Here is an 18,418-nt window from a genome sequence, read left to right as displayed (position 1 = left end):
AAAACAGGATGTTTTAATCGGTAGAGTCAAGAGTTGTTTGTTCTTGATTACAGCGTTCAACATGCAAATTACATTCACCTCTTGGTACAGAAATGGCACCCTGCCACTTCCCTGGGACAGTTAATCCAGACAGAATGATTCCCGGGCCAACCTTAACTATGTGTCTGCCAGCAATCGCCCTTTCTCCCTTCTTACAGCGACATGCAAACTCTCTTATCCAGAATAATTGGGAAATGAGGTCTTTCATTCAACTGAGTAGCCATATTCGCTATAGCACTGTTGATCTGTCAATGGATTTGATACATTCTGAACTCCAGCTCAAGACCTCAGATTATGTATCCTATCTTTGATGATCCCAAAGGCACTTGAGAATCCGGCAGTGTCTCAGTGTTGAGATAGAAGGCTGGCTAAGTCTGTCCTAGCCCTGGGTTTTCACTCTGAAAAGAGCTTATTTGCATCAGGTTTTGACCCATTTGCTCTTTATGTCACTCTGTGGGCTCAAAACGAACAACACAGGGAGCTTTCACTTTGCTCATCCACAGCTCCTAAATTATCAGTAATGAAAATGTATTATTCGTGTAAAGAAAGTTGTACAAATACTAACAAAAAATTAAAAGTAAAACACAGGGTGTTTGGATCCCAAGAAAACAGGTGTTCACTGTGGTTAGAAGTCAGGCTGACTGCACTTAATAATTAGGTAATAATTGACAATGGTTTTTCCAAAGACTGAATTTTTGCTAAGTTTTATGTATTATTATTATTAGCTTGAGTATTCCCCCTTTCTTTGACTTTCATTATCAGAGTCACCAGAAGGAAAATGTGAAACATTTTAAAAATAGCTGTTCTGGTAAGTCATCTAGCACAGACTCCTCAAATCTCCTCTAGCTTCAGACATACAGGGGAACCTGGCTCAGATAAGAACAATTCTTGCTGAACACCTGCCAGCTCATGCATCCTTCTTTTTATTCTGAGAGGCTTCCAGCTCAAACCAAAGTTACAAAGGAAACCGCTACTCTGAGTTCCTGACACAGCAAATCCCTGCGTCGGTCTTCAAAAAATAGAGGTCTGTAATTCCTTCTTGAACATGCCTTCGAAGTGGAGGTCTTTGGCCATGAGCTCCTCTTCGACATCATCTAGTGCCCACTGGTGGTCCGTCAGCTCCAAAGCTTCCCATTCTGTCTGCAAAGGAAGAGGACACCAGGGAAGGGAGAGGAGGGCTGTTACTCAGAGCAGCGCTGATGTGGGAGCATCGATTCTGGCCAGCAGCTGGATTAAGCTATTTACACGTATAAACTTATCTAATCATACGAGGTAGGTGCCGCCACCTGCCCTGTGCACCCCCATGCTCAAGTTGTAGGCAAAGAGAATAAGGCTAAAAAGGGTAAAATAATTTGTCTGAGGTGACTAAAGCTAGTAACTAATTACATTTTAAACAGTCTATTAACACTGACTACTTTTGCCTTTAGTTAGCAGGTTTAAAAAAATGCTTTAGGAAATATATGCAATACAAATGTTAGCTCATGGCTGTTTTTTTTATTTTTATTTAAATTCTAGTTAGTTAACATACAGTGCAATATTGGTTTCGGGAGTAGAATTCAGTGATTCATCACTTACATACAACACCCAGTACGCATCACAACACGTGCCCTCCTTAAAGCCCATCCCCCATCTAGCCCATCCCCCACTCACCTCCCTCCATCAACTCTCAGTTTGTTCTCTATCATTAAGAGTCTCTCATGCTTTGTTTCCCTCTCTCTTTTCCCTCCCATATGTTCATCTCTCTTGTTTCTTAAACTTCACATGAGTGAAATCATATGGTATTTGTCTTTCTCTGACTGGCTGACTTTGCTTAGCATAATACATTCTAGCTCCATCCACGTCGTTGCAAATGGCAAGATTTCATTTTTTGATGGCTGAGTAATATTCCATTGTGTGTGAACACACACACATCTTCTTTATCCATTCATCTTTTTTTTTTTTTTAAATATTTTATTTATTTGAGACAGAGAGAGAGAGAACAGGAGCAGGGGGAGAGGGGCAGAGGAAGAGGAAGGGTGAGAATCAGACTCCCCACTGAGCAAGGAGCCCGATGCTGGGCTCGATCCCAGGACCCTGGGATCATGACCTGAGCCAAAGGCAGACACTCAACCAACTGAGCCACTCAGGCGCCCCTCCATTATTTTTTTAAAAATACAATTCATATGCCATAAACTTCACCCTTGGAATATGTACAATTTAGTGGTTTTTAGTATGTTCACAAAGAAATGCAACCATCACCACGACCTAATTCCAGAACACTTTCATCACCACAAGAAGAAACTCTATTTCCAATAGCAGATGCTCCCCATTAAACCCCTCCCCCAACCTCTGGCAACTACTACTTTACTTTCTGTATCTTTGGAGTCATCTGTTCTGGATATAATATGTGGCTTTTTCTTCCTGGTTTCTTTCACTTAGGATGTTTTTGAGGTTCCTCCCTGTTGCAGCATGTATCGGTACATCATTCCTTTCTGCTGAATAGTCCACTGAACACTTTCATTTTCCATACACTGTACGTATGTTCCAAAATGTTCCGTTTTGTTCATCTGTTCATAAAATGATGGACATTTGGATTGTTTCTAGTCTTGGACTGTTATGAATAGTGCTCTGAACATTCTTTTTTTTTTTTTTTTAATTTTATTTATTTATTTAACACAGAGAGCGCGCGAACGTGTGCACAAGCAGGGGGAGTGGCAGGCAGAGGGTGAGGGAGAAGCAGGCTCCCAGCAGAGCAGGGAGCCTCATATGGGGCTCGATCCCAGGACCCTGGGATCATGCCCTGAGCCGAAGGCAGACGCTTAACTGACTGAGCCGCCCAGGAGCCCTCGAACATTCTTGTGTCAGTTTTTGTATGGACATAGGTTTTCAATCCCTTCACTATTTACCTAAGCGTGGAATTGCTGTTCATACGGTAAAATGTTTAACTTTTTGAGGACAGGCTAAAAACTGCTTTCCAAAGTGGCTGCACCATTACCAGCAAGTAGGATGATTCCAATTTCTCCACATCCTTGTCAACACCTGTTAGTGTCCACCTTTTTCATTATAGTCACTGAGTGAGTCACTATGGTTTTGATTTGCATTTCTCCAATGGCCAACTGTTGAGCATGCTTTCATGAGCTTACCGGGTATTTGTGTATCTTCTGTGAAGAAATGTTTATCCAAAACTTTTTCCCATTTTTAACTGGGATGTCTTACTATGGCTGAGTTCTGGGAGTTCTTTATTCTGAATACTAGACCCTTATTAGAGATATGATTTGCAAACATGTTCTCTAATACTGTCTTTTCATTTTCTTGATGGTGTCCTTTGAAGTACGAGTTTTCATTTTTACAAAGTTCCATTTATCCATTTTTCCTTTGTCACTTGTACTTTTAATGTCATGTCTAAGAAGTCACTGCCTAATCCAGTGTCAAACATTTTACACCTATGTTTTCTTCTAAGGGTTTTATAGTTTTAGCTCTTACACCATTTAAAGTTTTTTCTTTTATTGTGGTAAAATATATATAACATAAAATTTGCTACTTTTAACATTTGTAAGTATACAATTCAATGGCATTAATTACATTCAAATGTTGTGCAACCATCAAGATTATGTATTTCCAAAATTTTTCATCCCCGGAAACAGAAACTCGGTACCCAGTCAGCAGTAAGACTATTCTTTCCCCCACTGAACTTGACACCTCTGTCAAAAGTCAATTGATCTTAAATGTATGGGTTTCTTTCTGACCTTCTTGATTCCACTGCATTGATCTATAGCTCTATCCTTATGCCAGTACCACACAGTCTTGATTACTGTAGCTCTGAAGTAGGTTTTAAAATCGGGAAGTGTGAGTCTTCCAACTTTATTCATATTAAACTCTAATTGGGCTATTCTGGTTCTCTTGCATTTCCATATGACCGTCAGAATCAGCCTGTCAATTTATGTAAGAAAGGTACGTGGAATTTTGAGAGGGACTGTATTGAATCTGTTGATCAGTTTTGGGAGTACTGCCATCTTGACAATCCATGAACACGGATGTCTTTCCATTCATTCAGGTCTTACCTTAATTTCTTTCAGCAATGCTTTGTCATTTCAGTGTACAAGTCTTGTCTTTCTCTTGTTAAATTTATTCCTAAGTATTTTATTCTTTTTGATACTATTTAAATGGAAGTTTTTTCTTAATTTCATTTTCAGATTCTTGATTACCAGTGTGTAGAAATGGAACTGATTTTTGCATCTTTACCCTGCATCTTCTAACACCTTGCTGGACTTGTTTGTTAGCTCTGACAGTTTTCCTTGTGGGTTGCTTATAATATTCTATATACAAGACCATGTCATCTGCAAACAGAGATCATTTCCTTCTTCCTTTCTAACGTAAATGCCTCTTATTTCTTTTTGCCTAACGGCCCTGGCTAATCATCCAGCACAATGTTCAACAGAAGTGGCAAGAATGGACATTCTTGTCTTATACCTAATCTTAGGGGAAAAGCTGTTAGTGTTTCACCACTGAGTATGATGTTAGCTGTGGGTTTTTCATTGATGCCTTTCATCAAGACGAGCAAATTCCCTTCTATTTCTAGTTTTCATCATGAAAAATTAGTGAGATTTTGCTATACAAAAACTATACTGGACTTTACATATTGCAGAATCACTTCATGAAAAGGTAAGTATTGATGTTTTTTTAAAATGAAATTTATATCTGATATCCACAGGGTCCATAATAGTTCAAAACAGTCTAGGGGCACCTGGGTGGCGCAGTCGTTAAGCGTCTGCCTTCGGCTCAGGGCGTGATCCCGGCATTCTGGGATCGAGCCCCACATCAGGCTCCTCTGCTGGGAGCCTGCTTCTTCCTCTCCCACTCCCCCTGCTTGTGTTCCCTCTCTCGCTGGCTGTCTCTATCTCTTCAAATAAATAAAAATAAAATCTTAAAAACAAACAAAAAAAAACCAGTCTAAATGTTTACCTGGTATCTCTGAATGGACTCTTTTTACAGCTTCATTTACAGTGTGGATTAAATTTGAGTGAGCATTTAAAAACGAATAAAACTACCAAGAATCTCCAATTTATTTAACAGCTGACTCTGGCTCAGGAATAAGAAATATGTAAACAGGGGCGCCTGGGTGGCGCAGTCATTAAGCGTCTGCCTTCGGCTCAGGGCGTGATCCCGGAGTCCTGGGATTGAGCCCCACATCAGGCTCCTCTGCTGGGAGCCTGCTTCTTCCTCTCGCACTCCCCCTGCCTGTGTTCCCTCTCTCTCTGGCTGTCTCTCTCTGTCAAATAAATAAATAAAATCTTAAAAAAAAAAAAAAAGACATATGTAAACAAAAATTCATTTTTGCTAAATTTAAATGATGGAACCATATACTACACTCACTTCAGGGAAACCCGTCTTTAAAGTAACTGTCCGCTAATGCCTTTCGGAGCGTTAGTGAAGCTAGGACGAGGTGGGAGCGTACCTTGAAAGCTTTGTTGGTGTCTGCGGGCATGGCCATGGCTGCTCCAGTCATCTGCTCCTGCATCATCCGTGACTGGTCAGCGGCTGCAGTGTAAGACACACCTACATGAGTGCCAGGGCTCAGCAGGTACCCAGCGCCCTCCGGGAAGAACGGTCCTCACACAACACTGACCGATGCTCAGGAATGGAGGAGAGAACCGCACGACAGATTCACTGACTGGCCCTCCCACATACTGGCTGTGTGACCTAGGGAAAGTCACTCTACCTCTCCTGAAAAATGGGCATGAGGATAACAGAAGGTAACTGGAGGAAGTGCTAAACTTTCTTTCAGATGTCAACGATAACTACAGCCACCATTATGAGCAACTGCTTTATGCCGGTACTTTACTAAGTGCTTTACACACTCTACCTCCTTTACTCCTCACAACAAACTCTGAAGTTAATTATTAAGGTCTCTATTTTACGAATGAGCACAGGATTAGAGTGGTTAAGTCACTTGCCCACGGTCCCAGCCATTAAATAAGAGAGCCGGGATTGGTCCTGGCCAGAACTCTAGTCAAAGAACTAACTGGTCAAACCAGGCCTTGTTTCAGCTTCAGTTTGCAGGCTCACGTTACTGGTACTGGATTCCTCACATGAGGCTTTCAGACTTCGGGGAACTAAATATTGTCCCCGCAATTTCCAGGGAGAATTCAGATCATCAGTTGACTCTGGAATTTTTTTTTCTTTAAAGATGTTAAGTAATCTCTATAGCCAGCGTGGGGCTTGAACTTACAACCCTGAGATCAAGAGTTGCACGCTCCACCGACGGAGCCAGTCAGGCACCCCGACCCTCGAATTGTTAAGACTCTTGCAGAATACCTCAGAAACTTAAGAAGTTTAAGGAGTGAAGCACTGTTTTAACTATGCTAACAAATTAAACAGCCTACATGAGTTTTCTGGCCCTGGCATGGATGATTGTCTATCAAAGTGTTTGCTTATTAAACCCAACATGCTTCTTACCATTATCTTGGCCCAGAATCAGAGAGTAAATGCTCCGAAGCCCAAAGACGTTGAGGAAGTACCAGGATGCAGAACTCACCCTAGGAAAGCAGAAGTAAAACAACATAGGTAGTTATTTTAGAATTAACATAGTTCACACTTTCTATCACCCAAAGAGTATGTAAAGAAATCACCTGGGGTAGGCTAAAAGTTGTCATAATCCACCCATGGCATTTTGAGTGGAGCTTCAATGAGAAAAACCAAAAACCTATTCCAGTGAAGTATGCAAATTGGAAATCCTGTTCTTTAAGGGACATCGGTTTTAGATTTTGGTTTGTATTTTTATAAAGGAAAGAAAGTTCTTACCAGGATGCATCTAGTGTGAGTAGTTCAATTCCCTGTTGCAACATAGGCTTAAATCGGAGAGTCAGTGGAAATGGGACCTTGGCTGCAGAAAAGAGAGAGAAAGTTCAATCTCTCCTCGCTGTTTTTAGAACAGTTTAAGCATGAATGCATGTAATCCTTCCCCGAGGAGGTGGAAACTCTGACCATACGCAGTTTGAAAATGATTTCTACCAGGAAATTTGTCTCAATTTCTGAAAAAAATAACAGTCAAATGTCACTCTGTTATAGTTCCTTGAACACCAGCTTCTCTATTGCTTAAGAATCAGGGACTCTAACTGAATTATGACCTAAAATTAGAAAAGAAACTTGCACGAATCTGTTAAACCCAAAGTGGAATATATACACATAGAGAACTACATTACTGAGAAATGAAATTGATTCAAAACAAATTATAAACAAACAACTCACTCCAATACTTAGAAAATGAAGTCAAAATAGAAACCTGTTTCCCTTCATCCTACTTAACTAGAATTAGTTTTGGATACAAATGAGCAAGCCATTCACTTAAGCTCCTATTTGTAAGAAAGCATCCACATCTTAACGACTGAGTGGCTCAGTCGGTAAGCGTCTGCCTTCGGCTCAGGGCGTGATCCCGGGGTTCTGGGATCGAGCCCCATGTCAGGCTCTTCCGCTGGGAGCCTGCTTCTTTCTCTCCCACTCCCCCTGCTTGTGTTCCCTGTCTCGCTGGCTGTCTCTCTCTGTTAAATAAATAAATAAAACCTTTAAAAAAAAAAAAAAGAAAGAAAGCATCCACATGATGAACTAATGATGAATTTGGGATAAGAGCCATAAAAATCATGGTATAAATTTTATTTCAAAGAATGTGATTAGTTTCCAGGGTGTCTGAGTAGCTCAGTCGATTAAGTGTCAGCCTTCAGTTTAGGTCATGATCTCAAGGTCCTGGGCTTGAGCCCCACGTTGGGCTCCCTGTTCAGTGGGGAGTCTGCTTCTCTCTCTCCCTCTCCCCTTCCTCCTGCTCATACTCGCTCTCTCATGCTCTCTCTCTCTCAAATAAATAAAATCTTAAAAAAAAAAAAAAAAAAAAAGAATGTGATTAGTTTCCAGTAAAGAATATGGGACCCATTGTATTAGTGTCTCAGCAGCACTTGGATTTCTCTGAATAGGGACATGGGAAAGGATCATAGATAAGTGAACCTGAAGTCTTCCGGGTCTGTAACTTACTTGTGACAAAGCCTGAGAAGGTCATGTTGATCCATCCACCAATAAGAATCATAGGTAGCACATTTGTTACATTGCCTTTCATCATGTCTGTGAGCATAGTGGGATCTATGACAAAAACAAGAGACCACAACATTTTACCACTGTTGGCAGGGACTTCCCCCTGACTTTCTGTAAATTTTTAATTTATATGATAATTAAGGTAATACAAATTCACTGTAAAAAATTCAAATAATGTGGAAACATAGGATGTGGACAGTTTTTCTGAGCCCACTCTCTGAATACGTTTAACTGTTTGCTGTATATCCTTCCGTATTTATACATACGTGTATAAATATGGATGTATATGTATACACACAACAGTTTCCATATATACACAATAAAGGGATATTATGCTTACTAATCTGCTTAATTTTGAAAAAGTAACTATATTATAAATGGTATTTTCACATTGGTATAATATCTCTCTCTCTCACTATTTTCAGTGTGTGCATAAGTCTCTACTGTGTGGTCATACTTATTACTTTTGGATGGACCTATAGATTGTTTCTTTTCTTTCTTTTTTTTTTTTTTTTATAAACACTGTTGCCAAGAACCACCTAGTACATAAATCTGCATGTTGATGTGTTTCTGTAAGAGAAACTCTTAGAAGAATTTCTGGGTCAAGGGGTTTGAACATTTAAAATTGACAAATACTGTCAGATTGTCCTTCAATAATAATGAGAGGCCCTAACTTCCCATGACTTTGACAGTAGCAGCTTTGTGAAGCTTTCCCAGTTTAACTGTCTAAAAGGGACATCTTGGGGGTACCCCGGGGGGTTCAGTTGTTTAAGTATCTGATGACAGATTTTGGCTCAGGTCCTGATCTCACGGTCCTGTGTTCAAGCCCTACATTGGGCTCTGTGCTCTGCGGGGAGTCTGCTTGAGAGTCTGTCTCTGGCTCCCTCTGCTTCTGTCTCCACCCGCCACTGCATGTGTGCACACCTCTCTCAAATAAATACATAAATCTTAAAAGAAATAATAAAAAGGATATCTTGTTCTAATTTGCATTCCGTCGATTTTAGTGAAGTCAAGTATCTTTTCATACACAAATTGGTCTTTTGTTTCTTGTGGGTTTTCTAAAAGACTTATTAAAATCAATTGCAGTAACTTCTGTCTGGGTTTCTTACCTAGAGAAATGGGTATTAAAATGAGAGGACAGCCAACACAGAAAAATAAATTATTTTGTTTTACTTTAAAAGTGCTGCATTTTTTCACATGACTAGGGTCAGTGGAAGTAAGAAATCTGTTAGAGCAAAAACTGTAGGGTGGGCCAAACAATTATGTCTGACAAAGAAATGGCAGGGCTCAGGAAGTGGTTAAGAGCTCCTCCTCTTTCAGACAGAAGCTGGGTGGCCATCTGTCAGCCACGGCATCCAGGCACTGGGTGGGAGCTGGGGCTGGGATGCTTTTCCAACTGTGCTCTGCGGAGCCCTGGGTCCTGAGGAACAGCAAAGGGAAGAGACACAGGGACAATGGCTCTAGCTTTCTCACCCTCCAGCCAACGGTTCTTTTTTAAAAATCTACTTTATACACTGGGGTTCCCAGATGATTTATTTGAAAAAGAGAGCTCCACTTGTGTAGATCCCTGTACTAGATGATCTCTAAGGCCCCTTAGATAACTATCTCATACAATTTAACATTTAAATAAATCCACATCCTCCCTGCCCTCCCCCCAGCTCATGTTAAGAATCTTCCTTAAAGATGACAGAAGGGAGTAAACATACCAGTCATGGGAGAAGGAGGCACTACCTTCCTTTTAGTTTTTTTGAAAAATCCATCCTCTGGGTTGTTGAAGTAATATTTTCGTGTCAAGAAAGACTAGTAGAAAAGAGAGCTTTTTAAGTCTTAAAACTGTGACATAGCAAATTGTCATATTATTCCCCAGAGGTTTAGTCAGAAGGCCCTTGGAATAGGCTGTTACACTCAGAGCTGGCCGCCTACTTGGCAGCCAACCTGACACTTTAGCTGAGTCACATTTAAAAACGATTTCCTAAGAAGGGCGAGGTCACAATGACAGCAGACACTACTAGGCCACAGCTTAATTACGGATTTGCCAGACTTCAGCTTTCCCCAAAGAGTCCCCTTATTAAACATTCAGATATCTACTGCCCTCAAAGTGAATCGTGGAGCTTTTAATAAAAGATAAATGAGTACCTGTTTGGGAATGTATTTTCCATTTTCCCTGAGGACTCTGCTCCGAATTAGGACTTGACTGAAAAATACAACCAAGACAATGAGATTTTTAAAAGCGAAACACTAGAAGAAAATGAGAGAATAAGAGTAGAAGACCTAATTAAACACAAGAGAGAGCCTATTTGGCAACAGTCCTGTGGGGACACTTTTCAAAATACAAATGTCCTTAAAACCAATATAACATATTTAACCCAACAATCAGGTTTTCAAAAAAGCCTTTTTCAGAAGTCACTGTGCTTATGAACAAAAGATTTCTGAGGAAGGTACATTTGCAACATCACACTCAGCTTTTTCTTACTTTATAAGAAGCTAAGAAGGAACTTTCTCTGAGTAAAAAGAGTAACAGTTAGATGCTCCTCAGAAAATCTGGGGGCAGGAGGAGGGAGGAAGGGTGAGGATAAAAGAAAGAACTTTTAAAACCCCACAGAGAAATGAGTACAGGGTTTGACAGGGCTGCTCCCCGCCAGACAACAAATAGAAATTGCAGCAGGATTCAGACTGTTAGTAAACTCTCAATAAACATTTACTGAATTAATAAATTATTTGGTGATATCTGACTATAATTGATCATTAAAGATAACAGGGTGCGATACAAGTGGGTGGTGCTAAGATACAGATGCCAAACAGAACAGAGATCAAAATACTAATGTTTGCTAGGTTTTCAAAAGTTGTTTCAATGGGAGCGGAAAAACCGCCTTAAGTTAATGGAAATCCTTCTTGAAAAGTGAAAAAAAAAATGCAGACAGAAATAAACAACATGAAAACTGCTTGGTTTTCTCTCTACTCCTCAGTATAAACCACGTGCTCTAATCAGAGTCCCCTTGTCACCTTATGCATATTCTAGCCTCTCCATGTGCTGGGAATGCTCTAGTGCCCCTCTCCTTCACGAGTTCTACCCCATCACACCACAACACCTTCTTCAAACCCCGCCTTCCCATGAAACTCTGCCTGGTGCCTTCATGGAATTCTCTCTCGTCTTCCTCCTCTTGACCTCATTGCACTGTGCAGATGACTGCTCTATACACAGGCCTACCGAGGTGACATGTAATATGTTCTGTCCCTGGGAGCTAGTCTAAAGCTACTCCAAGTGTGGCCTATGTGCCAGTGCTGGTCTGTGACGAGGTTAAATGCAGACATTGAGAGTAAAGGTTTAGAAACGTTTATAAGAATTTGGTATTTCCACAACATCCAAATAAATATGTACTAAAATATTTTACAAAAGCATCAGTTTATAATAGATTGGAAATAAAAAAAAAAAAAAAACAAACCAAAAACTGGTCCTTCATCACTGACGGTTTAGGCAGCATTGGGTCTAGAGTAATGGATAAAAATTTAAGCTCTGGAGTTGAACAGATGGGTTCAAATCCTGGCTCTGCCACTTATTAGCTATGTGATCTTGGGTGAGTCATTTAAATTCCCCAATCCTCCTTTCATATTCTGCATAATAACAGATTTACTCTCATTGGAAAAATACTTCTTGAGCTTCTGAATGCCATGTACTATGAGGTGACATGAACAACAGTGATCAAAAAGCAAATATCTCAGGGCACCTGGGTGGCTCAGTCGGTTAAGCGGCCAATTCTTGATTTTGGCTTAGGTCATTATCTCAGGGTCCTGGGACCAGGTCCTGCGTCAGGTTCCATACCTGGGGGGGAGTCTGCTTGAGGATTTTCTCTCTCCTTCTCTCTCTGCTCCTCCCCCTGCTCTCTCTTAAATAAATAAACCTTTTTTTTTTTTTTAAGATTTTATTTATTTGAGATAAAGCAAGAGTGAGAGAGTGGGAGAGAGCACAAGCAGGGGGAGCAGCAGGCAGAGGGAGAAGGACGCTCTCCACTGAGCAGGGAACCCAACACAGGGCTCAATCCTAAGACCCTGGGATCATGACCTGAGCCAGAGGCAGACACTTAACCAACTGAGCCATTCAGGCACCCCTCAAATAAATAAATCTTCAAAAAAAAAAAAAAAAAAAAGCAAATATCTTATGAAAGTTAATGTCTAGTGGGACAGAGAGACATCAATTAAATAACCATAGGAATAAATGTGAAATTCTGTTATGTCCTAGGAAGGAGAGATGGATGGTACGATGGGAGTGTATAATATGGGGATCTGACCTAGTCTAGGAAGTCAAGGTCTGGGAAAAAGCTCTGATGATGATGCATGACTACAGTGGAACCTTAAGGACAACTAGAGATTACCTTGGCAAAGTGCTGGAGGGAACAGCATGGGCAAAAGCCCTGCAGCAGGCATAAAGACTATGTTTCTGAGGACCTGAGAAAAGGCCACATGCTACAAGAAAGAGAACTACAGGACTTGAGAAATGTGCAAGAGACATACTATATAAGGCCACATGCATCCCACCGTATTTTTTTAAATTGTGGTAAAAAATACATAACATAAAATTTACCACTGTAATCCTATTTAAACACACAGTTCAGTAGTATATATATATATACATGTATATATATATATACACAAACAATGAAATATTAGCCACGAGAAAGGAGATCCTGCCATCTGCAACAACATGGTTGAAACTTGAAGGCATTATGTTAAGTGAAATGAGCCAGAGAAAGACAAACACTGTATGATCTCACTGATATCTGGAATCTTTAAAAAAAAAAAAAGTCAAACTCAGAAACAGAAAGTAAAGTGGTAGTTACGGGGGATGAGGGAGATGGGGAGAAGCTGGCCAAAAGGTAGATATAAGATGAGTAACCTCTGGGGGTTTAACATATAGTATAGTGACTACAGTCAATAAAACTGTGTAATGTACTTGAAATTTACTAAGAGAGTAGACCTTAAGCATTCTTTAACACTGATAAAAAAAAAAGGTAACTATGTGAGGTGATGTATATGTTAATTAACTGGATTGCGGTATCAATTCAGAAAGTATATGTATGTCAAATTGTCACACTGTACATTTCATTTAGCTACAAAATGTATTGAAATGTGACACATGCTACAACATGGATGAACCTTGAAAACATTATGCTAAGTAAAACAAGACAGGCACAGAGGGACAAATAGTGTATGATTCCACTTACATAAGGTACCTAGACTAGTCAAATTCATAGAAACAGAAAGTAGAATGCTGGTTGCAGGAACTGGGTGGAGAAGAGATGGGGAGTTATTACTTAATATGTTCAGAGTTTGTTTGGGATAACGAAAATACTGTGGAAATGGATCACGGGGATGGTTGCACAACAGTGAGAATGTACTTAATGCCACTGAATTGTACACTTACAAATAGTTAAAAAAAAAAAAAAAAAAGAGTGGGGCACCTGGCTGGCTTCATTGATGGAACGTGTGACTCCTGACCTCAGGGTTGTGAGTTTGAACCCCATGTTGGGTGTGGAGAGTACTTAAAACAACAACAACAACAACAACAACAACAACAAAAAGGAGCAAAAGGGAAATACTGAGGATTTTAAGCTGAGTTCTTCATATATATCTCATTTAAAGTGATTACCACCGCATGTGGCATATCCTAAGCACTAGATTAAAGGTATCTATTATTTTTCTTCTGCATGTTTTGTCACTTGGACTGAAACTCCCTGAAAGTAGGATCTTGGCCTTGTCATACTTTGTATCCTTATAGCGTATGTACAGTGCAGGGCATGTGGTAGATCATCAATAAAAACTTGTTCACTGTAGATAATTCAGGCCTTCTTCAGGTGCTGTAATCAACTGAAATACATCTACATCTCCTATATTTTCACTGCTGAGCAATTTTGTAGAACTGGGGTTGAGAACCATGACCTTGAGGCATTTCAACCCTAAAGCTTAAATTATCCTGTATATTCTAAATATTCAGTTTCTCCGAGGTCTGCAAATGCTACAAGAAATTTTTAATTTTGCATTTCCATTTCTATTACTCTTGAAAAATAAGTCCTTACACTGGTTATAAAGACAAAGCTCTTTTGCATTGATAATTTGCAGTTGAAAGACTTTTTTTTTTTTTAAGATTTATTTATTTATTTATTAGACAGAGAGAGACAGAACACAAGCAGGGGGAGTGGGAGAGGAAGAAGCAGGCTCCCAGCGGAGGAGCCTGATGTGGGGCTCGATCCCGGAACGCCAGGATCACGCCCTGAGCCGAAGGCAGATGCTTAACGACTGCGCCACCCAGGCACCCCTGAAAGACATTTTCTTAAAAGAAAGCTTTAGTTTTGTTTTTGTTTTTAATTTGAGTAGGCTCCATGCCCACCCTAAGATCAAGACCGAAGCTGAAATCAAGAGTAAGACAACCAACCTAGCCACCCAGGCGCCCCGAAAGCTTTGGTTTTTAAAGTTGGTCTCAAATTGGAGTTTAATCTTATATTAAAGACCTGACTTTGTTTTTTTCCTTTCCTAGGAGTCAGTATATTCTTTGAACTTAAGCACCATTTTTTCCATTCTATCCCCAACTATGGTCTAATATATTTTATTCATTTATCTTTCAGTTTTGGTTTAATATATTTTAGAAAAATTTTAGTAAGTTTCGAGGCAACAAAAGCTTAATAATTTATGAAACCAAACATTCCATTTTTGTGATCATTCAGGCTAATGGAAACTTATACTATATTTAGAGGAATGTTTTACAACCAGAAAACATGTTTTGCCTTGGTTTTTGGCAGGTTCAGAACCAAGTGCTCAGCATTCTCTCCAAGTTCACAGGATGACTTGGTGGGGTATTGTCACACCATATCAGAACTGCCATGATCCAGACATCTCACATAAAGGAACAATCATGACCAGAGACGTTGAGTTTTCTCTAAGGCAGTGGTTCTCCATGGAGGTGGTACTGCCCTCTAGGGGACTTCTGGAAATCTGTGGAACTTTTTGGATTGCCAAAATGATGGGGTAGAGAAGAAAGAGAATGTAACGGTCATTGGTTAGGGGTAAGGGATGCTAAGTATTCTTCAATGCTGGAGACAGGTGGGCAATTCAAAGAACCATCTCATGTCTCACACTACTTTTTGAATGTCTCACTGAATTGCTTTTAATCATCTGAGCCTCAAACCTAATTCCATCTTCTTTTCCGTAGGGAAGGAAGAAGTGATTTTTTTTTTAAAGATTGTATTTATTTATTTGACAGAGATAGAGATAGCCAGCGAGAGAGGGAACACAAGCAGGGCGAGTGGGAGAGGAAGAAGCAGGCTCATAGCGGAGGAGCCTGATGTGGGGCTCGATCCCACAACGCCGGGATCACGCCCTGAGCTGAAGGCAGACGCTTAACCGCTGTGCCACCCAGGCGCGCCAAGAAGTGATTTTTATATACATTCAATTTCCAGGTATGCAACCAACCATAGGGAAAAATGCACTTTGTTTTGTTCAAAACTTTATCAAGAGCAGTTCCTCATTTAGTAAAATCACATCCAAAACAGCACTGCCTTCTGTAATATCTAAGTAGCAAATACTGCATCAACTTACAGTTGAACCTGTCCCGATTAAGGTGATTTTATAGTGAGGTGCATGCTTTGACTTTTGCATTACACTTTTGAGGACCACTGTGAACAAGTACTTATGAAATAGAAATTACATTATTTTTCTTTTAGTTCTCCTTATTGTCACAACTAGGGCATTCTGTTGTTTTTATTGAAGTATAGTTAACACACAATGTTACATTAGTTTCAGGCATACAAAACAGTGATTTGATAAGTCTATATGGTATGCTCATATGTGTAGCGACCATATGCCACCATACAATGCTATTACAATATCATTAACTATGCTGTACCTTTCATCCACATGATTCACACGGTAACTGAAAGCCTGTACCTCCCATGCTCCCCTTCACCCATTTACCCATCCCTCTATCTCCTTGCCCTCTGGCAACCATCAGTTTGTTCTCTGTATTTATGGGTCTATTTCTGCTTTTCTTTGTTTTTTAGATTCCACATATAAGTGAAATCATATGGTGATCGTCTTTGTCTGACTTATTTCATTTAACATATGGTAGCCTCTAGGCCCATCCATGTTGTTGCAAACATGCTGTTGTTGTTTTAAAGTATTTTTATTTATAGAGTGCATGAACTGTGAATTTCATCTTGGGTTAGAAAAAGGAGCTGTGGGGATGCCTGGGTGGCTCAGTCAGTTAAGCGTCTGCCTTCAGCTCAGGTCATGATCCTGGGATGGAATCCCACATCGGGCTCCTTGCTCAGCAGGGAGTCTGCTTCTCCCTCTGCCTGCCGTTTCCCGTTTGTGCTTGCTCTGACAAATAAATAAAATCTTAAAAAAAAGGAAAAAAAAGGAGCTCTGGCTGTGATATCATTCAGAAACATCACTCTGAAATCACATAGTGAACCAAGAGCAGAAAACCGTGCCAGAGCATCTATGACAGTAATAATTGTGGTCAAGAGAATTTAACTTGGGGAGTGAGACTGATCTGAGTTGAAGTACAGGCACAATATTTTACAATTTTGGTTATTTTGGGTAGGCTACTTAACTTTTTCTTTTTGTCAACTGTAAAAATAGGTTCAAGATTATCTAACTTGGTGTGATTGTGAGGATAAAATGAGAACAATTTATTGGTGTCAATAAATAAATGCTAAATATCTGAGCTCTCTTCACATTGCATTATAGCCGTCCTTTCTGTGGTGAACTGACTTTAGGTTCTCTTCCGGAGGTTGGTTCTCATCAGTTCTGGAACTGATGCCACAGAAAAATAATCGAAGTGGCCGCTGTGATGTAGTGGAAAGAACTCCAGACTTGGGAACCAGAAAATTTGGCTTCAAGTCGCGAATGTCATCATGTGTGACCATGGAACCTCTTAAGCCTCAGTTTCTATAAAATGGGACAGCAGCATCTATCTCATAAGAGTTGCTCTGTATTTTAAATAAGTTAATGAATATAAGGGCTTAACTTAGTGCCTGGCATAGAAAAAGTGCTTAATAAATGTTGGTTTATTATTATTATTATTATTATTATTATTATTGTTATTATTCTCAGCCTAATTGGGAAACACAACCGAAAATGATAAAGCAGTGCTTCCCAAACTTCAGTCATTCTCATTCCGTGGTTATGATTTTTGTTTTATTCACTTGCACCTGTACTATTAAAAACAGTATTTTTTATATATCAACTTTTTCTATTTATGTAAGTTTATAAAATAAATCTTTAAGTTGCCAGCCAATGGAAAACCAGTATTAGTCGCCACAAATAGAAACTTAACATAAACACAATAAAAACAAAACATAATTAAATTTTAGTAAGATACTGTTGCCTGTGGAAAGTTCTGAGCCCAAGGCTTGCTCTTTCTTAAAATGAGATTAATAAGTGATAGCGAAGTGTTAAAAGACATAGCAACATTAACCTGCGATGATCTCTGAAAATGATCAAATGATTGACGGGAAATTTTTTTTTTAATTTTAATATGGAGGAGGGCAGAAGTCTAGATACCTAAAATCTTCTCAAAGTACCTTTCTCCACAGATAAATACTGTAATGAAGCACGTGAGGAACAAGTTGCCTCTATTCCTGAAGGAGAAATGATAATTACAATGCCTCACATCTCTATGGCGACTTTACATTTGCACAGCACTTGGTTACTTGGTATCTCAGCTGACCACCACATTTGGTAAAACGAGTAGTGTAAACACACCCACCTTATATACAGTTCATGGATAAAAGGGTTGGCGACTGGCCTAACAATTAACAGCAACAATTAACAGCAACAATTTTTTTGAGCACTTAATACGTCCCAAGCCCTGTACTAAAGGCTTTGTAGGCTTCATTCAAAATTTAATCCTCGCAGCTGCTCTATGAGGCATCTGTTATCCTCATTCTACAAATGACTAAAATGAAATACAGAGGTAACACAGGCAAGGTCACCCAGCCAGTGGGGGCGCGATGTCAACCCGGACAAACCGACAAAACCCCTGTACTTTCTTGCCCAAGGTCACGGGGGAGTGAGGCCACCGGAGAGGAAAGGCGCTGACCTGTCGGAGACTTGTTCCTGGGTGAGCTTCTTGTCGCTCTGCAGCAGAATGGACACATAGTGGCGGATCATGCCCACAAAGAAGGTGATGATAACGATGGGGAGGACCACCCAAAGGCGGATGTTGGAGTCGAGCAGCAGCTCCGGCCCCGCCATCTTCACAGAGAGCCGGCTCCCACCCGGTGTAGCCGGGTTTCTCTCCCCCCGGGCCGCGAACGCCCCTCTTGGA

At 40.1% G+C, this 18,418-nt stretch overlaps 1 protein-coding gene across 2 annotated transcripts; it reads right to left on the bottom strand.

Annotated features, from left to right (window-relative positions):
• Window positions 1–946: 946 nt before the first annotated feature.
• On the bottom strand, window positions 947–18,345 carry EMC3 (ER membrane protein complex subunit 3). Of its 2 annotated transcripts, none has more exons than XM_045808229.2 (8): window positions 18,191–18,345; window positions 10,234–10,291; window positions 9,804–9,897; window positions 8,041–8,145; window positions 6,820–6,901; window positions 6,475–6,554; window positions 5,474–5,556; window positions 947–1,179 (listed from the first exon to the last, which is right to left on the bottom strand). In XM_045808229.2, the coding sequence occupies exons 1-8, from the start codon at window positions 18,343–18,345 to the stop codon at window positions 1,051–1,053; spliced, it is 786 nt and encodes a 261-aa protein (XP_045664185.1). In that variant the 3' UTR covers window positions 947–1,050. The 2 variants fall into 2 exon arrangements, with proteins under 2 accessions (XP_045664185.1, XP_087722918.1); XM_087866792.1 differs by lacking the exon at window positions 947–1,179 and adding an exon at window positions 1,969–2,585.
• Window positions 18,346–18,418: the final 73 nt, after the last annotated feature.

This window comes from Ursus americanus, chromosome 14 (genome assembly GCF_024610735.1).
Source record: "Ursus americanus isolate L20-20 chromosome 14, mUrsAme1.1.p, whole genome shotgun sequence".
In the NCBI taxonomy this organism is placed as follows: Eukaryota; Metazoa; Chordata; class Mammalia; order Carnivora; family Ursidae; genus Ursus; species Ursus americanus.
The sequence above is the reverse complement of the archived record's forward strand: the minus strand, read 5'-3'. Positions and strand labels throughout refer to the sequence as shown.